Below are 9,527 nucleotides of genomic sequence, written 5' to 3' on the forward strand. Positions count from 1 at the left end.
ATTAACAGAGGTCATATTACATTCTAGGAGAACTGTGCTTAACTGCAAAGCATATGATGGGCTGATTATGTGGCCTTGTGCACCTTATAAATAAAATACATTTTCTAGGAACTATTTTAACTATATCAAATCAAATTAAATATGTTTCATCAGGTTTCTCCTTATTAAAAAACTTGGTATACATTTTACCTCAATATTTGCACATGAAAAAGCCCAGCCATGCTGAACTTTTTGCTATTGGGTCGCCAAAACAATCAGTGTATTCAGATTTTTATTTTTTATTGTTCAAACACATTTCATGAACATATGATTAAAATGCCTCCTGTACATATTATGATGTTAAAAATGCACTCTAATATCTGAGACTAACCATTTCCAAGCTAAATGACACTAATGAATTGCATCATGTCTCAGTTATAAATACTGTTCTGCTGAAACACTGTCTGGAGGCTAACAATTTGTCAAAGAGAAAAATGTGAAGGCCAAATAAGCCTGGAGATTGCGATCAGAAGGCGGTCCGAGCGATCTGTGCATGCATGCATGTGTGTGTCTGTGTAGAGTTGGATAAGGGTGACTGGCACTTAATCTCTCTGTCACCCTGTGGGTGGTCAGTATCTCCCATATGCACCTGGGCACACCTGGACTGCCATACATACATACATACTGTTGGAGCCCACCTAGAAAGAGGTGACCGACAGCAGCACCTGACCCTCCCTAGAGAGCTTACATAGACAAAACGAGTCCTGTTTCATCAACTTGTCATTAGCATACAGACTCTACACACATTTATAAGCATCTGTTGAATGTATATAGGCACTGTCCTAATAATACCCACACATGAAGTATTCTGTGATTTAAGGCTTGATCGCACCAAGAAAGATAACTATAAAGACAACTATGTCGCAGCGTCCACACCAATGCACGATAACCTGTTTATTATTATATTATTATTTTATCTTATAGTAGACTCTTTGATTGTTTTAAATTTAAAATTATTTTTTTAAACTATATCTGTCATTATAGTTATTATCTTTGTTGTGAACGGGTCTCATCAACACAATCCATCAAAAAAAGGACCTTTAATATAACAACATGACATTATGTTGCAGCCTCAACTCCCTGAGAACATTTCTACAGCTTATAGGCTAGAAGTGAAGCTAATTAAAATGTTTGAGATGCCAACAGAACATCTGTTAGTTTTAATGTTAGAAACAATCTCATTAGTTTCTGGCATGGGACATTTTTAAATCAGGTCCCATTGTGGTTTAGCGTAAAGTTGGCTTTTTCTTCCATTAAGATTTACTTTATGCACCCTTCTGCAACTAAAGATGAAAACATTAGCATTGAAATAAAAGCACTTACATTCATTCAATTTTCTGAGCAAAACACCTGCATTTATTTTTTAAAATGCATCTGGCAAGGAAAGAGATGGAAATGTTATGATGTCTGCCAACACTCAAATATAACTAAATATATATATATATATATATATATATATATAAAGATGAAAGGAACATAATTCAATTCAGGAACGTTCTTTCTATGAAATTACATTGAACACAATGAAAATATAAAGGACTGAGCAGAATTCAAAAACACATCACAGCGCAACATATCAGACCATGTGCACTGCCTTTCATTAATGAAATCATTCCACTTAACACAATATTTTTATGTTTATTATTATTTATTTATTATTTTTTGTAAATTGGCTAGTAGGTTTTTCTGGTATAGAACAAGAAATAAAGTAATTCTTCATTTAGCATAGCACTAAATTAAACATGAATGGATCAAAATATAATGCATGAATCTCCAACATGTTTATCTGAATGTGAATTTCTATACATTCTATTATTATTATTATTATTATTAAATAATTTTAATAATTAAAATTATTCTCCTAATGCCAATGACTAAGTAAAGTTACATTTTATGAATTTAAATTGATTCGTGCAGACAATGAAATTGTGACAAATTGTGCACCCAAATGCTACTGTCCTGCTTTACTTTATAGCGGAGAAATAAAAAGCTCTGCGCATGGTTACACTTAACAGCCTTTGATGTTTTGCTTATTTTATTTACCTCACCCATATTTACCTTCATTTAAATGCAAAACTAGCCTCAACCCCCTTTGAGATTAAACACACCACATTTGAAACAGAACAGGACAAACGTGTGCTGGGAAAGCACCAGTAAGCATGCTAACTAGTTGTATCAATGCTCTAGCTAGCCTATTCCACTTAGCCCCTGCTGGTAGATGCTGGAAATACACAACATAGCAGCAAAAAGAAGCATTTTCTCCATTCAATTTATCAGTGAATTATGGCTAAATAAATAAATACAATACTATATTATATACAGTACAGGTTATCAATAGATAGACAGATTTGAGTTTTCTTTTTTTTTAATGAACCAGATAAAGTAGAAAACGTTTGTCAGTTGATGTGGAGGTTTGTCTGCATGAATCAATTTAAGTTTACTTAACATTTGCCGTCAGCTTTCCCAAAGATTGTAAATCACATAGCTACCTCCACTGAAATGAATGGGAATGCTAACAGATTCATTTCCCTCGATATTCCAGACCTCTTTGTCTCTAACAATAGCTCAGTGACACTTGGTGGCAACTGGCACACATAACAACCACGAGGGGGCCTTAAAGTCTCCAGTGTTCAGCCCAAAAGGTGCCACATTTCTTACTGAGCTCTTGTTTTCCACCGCAAGTTGAATGGGCATCTGTTAGTCACCTGTGCTCCTAAAAGCACATTTCCCCATGTGAAACAGGATCTCGGCTTGGATGCTAGGAGAGTTATGTGCTGCGTTGTTTGCGTTTTTGGTCTCTGGCATGGCACGGAGCCAGAGGCCAACGCTGTTGGCCTCGATTCACACAGGCGGTCATTAATGAGAGATAAAGCAGAGACACAGAGGAGGTCTGTGGAGAGCAGGGCAGCTCCCTTTTTCTCTCCTTTGCTCCACAGAGACCTCTTTCTCCTCGCTCTCGTCTCTTACTGCGCAAAGCTCCCCTCAAACACAAGGATAATATCCTGCCTGCACTTCAGGCAGAGACAGGGAAGGGCTGTTGAGAAGGGAGGAGGTCAGAGGGGATACCCGGGAGGGGCACTGAGAGTAAACTCCAGCTTGCGGACGTGAGGCCTCTACGTCTGCAGTCCCACAGCATCAATTAGCATGTTGTCCTCTGCTTCTCTGCAGCTGAGAGCGAGAAAACAGGAGAACACTCAAGCACTGTGATTGCCGGGCCCATGGGAAGGCAACAATGCGCCACTGGAGAACCACAGTGTACCGAGTGTACAGCCTTGCACAGCTCCTCTCAGGGGTCATTTCCTACCTTCTGTCTTAATTTCCTTGTTTTGGGTCATGAGTTCTGGAGGTTGGCTTTTCAGAGAGCTCTATGAAAGAGCAATTGTTTCACTCGATGTGGGACTGTATTTACAAGCGAATATCACTGTCTAATCATGAAATAAGACCCATCAGATGAATTATTGATGTCATTGATTACACAAACCTCAAGCAATGTCCAACTGACACATCTATCTATCTATCTATCTATCTATCTATCTATCTGTCTGTCTGTCTGTCTGTCTGTCTGTCTGTCTATCAATCTAATCAATGCAAGATCTAAAGATTGTCCTAACTTTTCTAAAAGTTTATGTTCATGTTATTTCCTTACATTCTAATTCAACATAATGTAATTCTTCATTCTGCATCCATTCTTAATTCATCCCTGAATGGCCTTCAACCTTAAGTCTGACGTAATGACACAGGCTCTTTAGCTGTTTGATAATCGCTCTGCACATTGTGATATCAATCGCGCACAGTCTTTTGTGCTGAAGGTTCATGCTTTTGTTTATGTAATCCTCTTTCCTTTTATAATGTCAGAGATGTCGCATTTCACGCAATTTTCCTGACGCCTTCAGCAAAGGCTGATTCTCAAGCGTACAAAGAAACGGAGCAAAACTCGAGCCTCTCTTTTAATTAATCTCATTAAATCACGTCTCTGTCTATAAAACAAGACAATAAGACTGAATTTAGCTCATTAGAGGCCAGCACGTGGGTGGAACTGGAAAGCCACGTCATAAAAACATGAAAGCGTTAGAGCTGCTCTCACACCCCGAAGCACCACATTAGCTTTAAGTTGTGGCACCAGTCTGGCAACTTCCAGCACCACAGACACAGGAGCCGCATTAATGAGAGCCATTATTTTAAGATTTTGTTTGATTACAGGAAAAGGGGACCATGGAGGGTAATAAAGTGTCACCTCTAAATGCAAAAACACGGGCACTTTGTTTCGAAATCATATACCATCATAAGTTATTTCATTCAAATTTTATATAGCAGGCTAAACAAAATAGCACATCAACTGAAAATACATTGAAATCGACACTGTGCCCGCAACATGCCCCTGAGCCACATGTCAACCCTTAGTTTATTTTGCAGTAAGAAGCTTTTGAACTCAATATCCAAGGTTGATTATAAATATTTAACATCTTGCCGTTACAGAAAGACCTTTTCAGATTAAAGTGATCTAAAAACACAGCCTATATATATTCTTAAAAAACAGCATCATGACCTCTATAATGAGTGGGTCACTGAAAATGTTTTACTTCAATAACCAGTCTTGATTAAAGAGTGCCTTTGCATCATTAACAGGCCTACGAAAATGTTATTTTTTAGCCGGGGTCAACATAGCTGAAATGACTGGAGTGTGCACTAAAAAGAGACAACACACAAACCCGTGATCTTCATACCTCAACCAACCCTATGTATTCATGTATACATAAAGACACCTTTCAGAGCTTTCTGGTAGTGTGCACCTGGATTGAAAATATGACCTCATTCTGTGGCATCTCTTGTGCAGATTAGAAGTCATTAACCTTAACGACAGGCAGTGTGCTGTGTTGTCATCAGTATCTGACCTGTGGCTGAATGCCAAGAGACGTGACGTTTGATCAGACTATGGTCCCTCATTTCAGCATGGGAAACTGACACAAATGGTTCAAGTGGACGTACAGTCCACCTTAATGAAACAAAAGTGCAGAGTGCAGGCCCATGCAGCAAATGACTAGAAAAGTCCAAAGAGAAATTGACCAAAGATCAGCAATAGCGAGTTACAAATGAGGGCCAAATGGTGACATGATAAACTCTAAATATAACTGCTAATATGATAACGAGTAAAGAAATTGGTAGTATTTTAAATATATACTGTGCTGGCTTAAATGCTAAACCAGGGATTGCCACTGAAAGTGAAAAAAAGCCTACTTGCATACTTCATAATATTCAAATGTGTGCTTGCAACTGCAAGTTATAGTACTGATGTTGCTGTCAGATAGTGTGTAGTGAATATAAAGTGTTTTTATAGAAAATCTATAGAAAAAGCCATGAAATTGAAGGAAACACTTAATTAATTATAACAAAATGTAGGCCTAAATCTAGCATAGCAAACAGTAGACAGCTAATACATTTCCTAATCTGCCAATGTTATGATATTTGTGTGCATTATAAAAAAAAAACATGTTGCAAAAAAAATTTAAAAATTGTCCTACCACTTTAACTGTTTTCTCAAACAACTGGAAGTTTTGTAGCAGATTAAAAGTAAGTGAAACATGCCAAGCTCTGTTCATTGCTGTTTGGGAGGTTTGGACTTCATACTGAATAAAGAACAAAAACTAAACACTATCAGTGTTAAATAAATAATAAATACACCAGTCAATTGACTAAGGTCAGTAATGTTTTCATTCAAGGCCAGAATGAAAAAAGAGCAAGAATCTGTTATTTCACTCTCTAGAGCAGTGATGGGCAAACTTGGCCCTTCCAGGCCACTTTCCACTTTCCATTTGATCCCACCCTGATATGACTCACCTGCCTGTAGCCTTCTAGTAGTCTTGAAGACAATGATTAGCTGGTTCAGCTGTGTTTGATTAGGGTTGGCGCTAACCTCTGAAGGAAAGTGGCCTGGAAGGACCAAGTTTGCCCACCCCTGGGTTAGAGAGTCGGACTTGTAACCCAAAGGTGAGACCCGTAAGCGTCAAAAGATTTTTTTACTATTTTCTCTTAAGCATTTTTTTTAGTTAACAGAAACTGTTAATTTTAAGGTTAAAAGAGACAATGGTTTACTGTAACATTATAAGTTGGCACTGAACTAGCAGTTCTTGCAATTTTATTTTACTAACAAATTAGATATAATTGTTGGAACACTTGAGAGCAATGCATGTTCCAAAGAGTGAATATTTTAAATATATATATATTTTAAATATATATATATATATATATATATATATAAGAACTTGCATTAGTAAATGGAATTCTAACCCTAATATAAACAAACATTTTTAGTTTTTAATTCAGTACATATATAATACATACAAAGCAAATATTTGGACTCTGCAGCATCACTGTTGCATCCAGAGCAAGTTCTTAAGGTGATGCCATAGCAACCACTGGTCAGCACCTTGGACAGAGGCTGCTGTTGATTTTACCAAAAGATTATAAACATACGATTATAGGTCTTGTATTATTCTTTATGTTGAAGTATAGAGTAATGTGGGGCGTAATAACAATATGTGTGGACATTACAACTGGTAAATATAGACTATATATGTTAAAAGAAAACACAGTGCGCTGATCCTGAAGGTGGCACTTCATGACCAAAGTCAGTTCACGAGCACCTGTAAACTACAAACGGACTTGCTTGTGACACAGACAGCAACTGCGGACAAAGAAAGTGTCCCTTTAAGTCTAAATATAGTTCCTCTCGAAACTGATATCCACTGCCTTGCTGTCGTATTTGCAAACAGTCAACACAAAATGTTATTTTTTAAAAAACGTTGTAAAGTTACTAAAACATTGTCTTTTTACCTTATTCAAGTGGGGATTGCGTGTAACATCATACCCCCTCTTCTTCGTGTAAACAAAGGTCTTGCTTTGGTCTGCTGACTTCTGCATCTCCCACTCGACAGATTCCTGTTTGACTAAAGCGTGTGCCATGCTGCTTCCCCCCTTTAAATAGCGCTGAACTCAACAAGTGCACGCGCTGCATCAGACAGGAAGACGATACACAGAGAGAGTGTCAACAGCGGTTGCGTGTGTGCTGTTATCGCCAAACTATTAGCTGTAAAAGTCGATAATAGACTGGCAAATCTTATCTGAAGCAGAACATAAAGGTTTTATGTAATATTTTCACGCGTGGTTTCAAAGAAACTTTCCCATGGTTGGAACGGGAAAAACAGACCGGGGATAAAGTTAGTTGTCACAAAAGCTATCGAAATATTTTTAGTTAGATTTAGTCGATACACAAAAGTGTTTTCTATAGCAGTGGTTTTATATGTTGGTTTTAAATACTTGGTTCAATAATTTGTTAAATTAGAATATCTTTTGTGAATTTTACCTGAGACTCAGCATCATATTTTTGCTATAGCCAAGATGTCAGGTGAGCAATAAAAGTATTAATGTAATGTAATATGTAAATACATACATAATTATTAGTAGTATTTTTTTACCTATACAAATCTGTTTTGCAGCAGGTTCAGTAGTGACAACATGACCCCCACCCCCCCTACAAAATCTACCCTACATTTATTTGTGATATTTTATTTTAATTTAATTATAACAGTTTGCAATAGGTAATTATTTACACACAAAATCTGTAAAAATAGGGCACACTTTATTAATAAGAAGGAATTTTCAGTATTTTTTACGGGTGTTTTACCTGTATTTTGAATTTTGCGCTGAATTGCATTGTGTTTTAGAGTTAATGGAAATATCCAGAAAATTAATGGATAATGTCCTGGCAGAAAATTACTAGTACTTTCCTTTTTTTACAATGTACACTGTTTGAAAAATTTCATATAAAAAAAACAGAACCAAACTGGTGTGTGGTGGTGTGGTATCAGGTGATGACCAGCAAAGCAAGGTCACAAGTTCGCAACAGAAGTTCGCAAATAGCTCCGGATGAGGTAATATGGCTTTGAATAATCCAGTATTGCTGAGTAAGACATGTACTGCAATATGTCTAGGTAAAAGGTAGTCTCAACCTCAGACATACTGCACACAAAACTTTATTGCATGTGTGGCTCAGTTTGCCTCTTCATCAGATTTTTAAATAGACAAAGCTTATTGTTCCCAGTATAGACTTTTAGATAGTGTGTGTGTCTTTGTGTCATTGTGAACATTACCTCACTCACCTTACAGTGCACAAGGCCATTGAATCAGCTGAACTGTCTCCTAATGATTAGAAATGAGCATGTCTGAGAGGAGTGCTCCGGCTGAACCCTGGCCTACAGTATGTGTGTGCAAGTTTGCAAAATATCTGGTTCGTACAGTATGGTATGTGCATTCTTACAGACTTAGAAGTGGTTAGGGTCCTCTTACAGAGATGCTTAGTCACTGTGACTGCTTTGAAAGGCCAGAGCATTTGGCCCTGATCCAACACTGCATGCCAGGGGCAAAAATGTTAAAATTGCTCACACATACCAATTACTGTTCCCATATAAACAAATATGTAGATAGGAAACCTGTCTAGAATGTTAATTTACAATGGAATGTTCTGGATAGATACCTATAGAGCACTTTAAGGAACTGAAAGATCATGCAGCATTAAGGAACTGGCTCATTGGGGAAGCTAATGGATATTCGGTGACCTTCAGACACTTCCCTGAATGTATGAAGTGTGACTCAAGGACAACTTGTTCAAGTGCATTCCTTCTAGCCCCAGGCCCATGTTACTTTATCTTGGGCTTGCACAGGCAAAATAAGGGAGATAGTGAAGTTAAGTGCATTCGGGCAGACAACCGAGACACACTCCATTTTAACACTACCTTACTTCCTGCTGCATTAAATGCACAGCAGTTTCATTCTACAGAATTACAGTACCTATTTGTTAACCCTAAATAGCTAACTTTACCCCTATACTTTTATACAAAAAATAATAAAAAATAATATTTATTAATATGAAATGCTTTTTATTACATAATACAAATATTAAAAAAATAGATATAGAAAATATTACAGAATATTATCTATTCTAGAACTTTCTCTGTTTAAATAGGATAAACAGGGTATAATTTTTCTTCCATGTATGAGGTGACTAAACATGTCAGAAATAGACTGGAAATGATTAACAAGAACAAGGAGCAAACCAGACTCTGACAGCGCCAGGTTTGAGATGATGTCACTAAATATAATCCTAGCTTGCTAAATCTATCAAATATTTATTCTACTACAAATATCTTAAGAGGATTATTTTTCAGAGAGGCGTAGGCGTTGTAAATTATATGAGAAAAAGACAAACACTAGCTGTCCAAATGCTGTCACACAGAGTTAAATACAGATAAATGGAGCAATACATTTGGCAAGAATGTGATATAGAGGCTCAGATAAAAGCACAATAAGGCTCAGATAGGAGCACACTCAGTCAATTTTTCATTACACTCTACACACCAACAGGGCAAGGGTGACAAAGGATGATAAACAGGATGATAAAGCTGTTAAAGCTGATAATATAACAGATGCAAACA

General features: G+C 37.0%; 1 protein-coding gene across 1 annotated transcript in view; it reads right to left on the minus strand.

Moving 5' to 3' along the window:
• LOC107704946 (NADP-dependent malic enzyme-like) overlaps positions 1-7,017 on the minus strand; it is a 92,128-nt gene extending 85,111 nt beyond the window's left edge. The window contains exon 1 of the mRNA XM_016508016.1: positions 6,871-7,017. Within this exon, the coding sequence (XP_016363502.1) occupies positions 6,871-6,999 (129 nt within the window). The 5' untranslated portion in view covers positions 7,000-7,017. The remainder of the gene's footprint in view (positions 1-6,870) is intronic.
• Between the last annotated feature and the right edge of the window lie 2,510 nt (positions 7,018-9,527).

This window comes from Sinocyclocheilus anshuiensis, unplaced genomic scaffold (genome assembly GCF_001515605.1).
Source record: "Sinocyclocheilus anshuiensis isolate Anshui unplaced genomic scaffold, SAMN03320099.WGS_v1.1 scaffold702, whole genome shotgun sequence".
In the NCBI taxonomy this organism is placed as follows: domain Eukaryota; kingdom Metazoa; phylum Chordata; class Actinopteri; order Cypriniformes; family Cyprinidae; genus Sinocyclocheilus; species Sinocyclocheilus anshuiensis.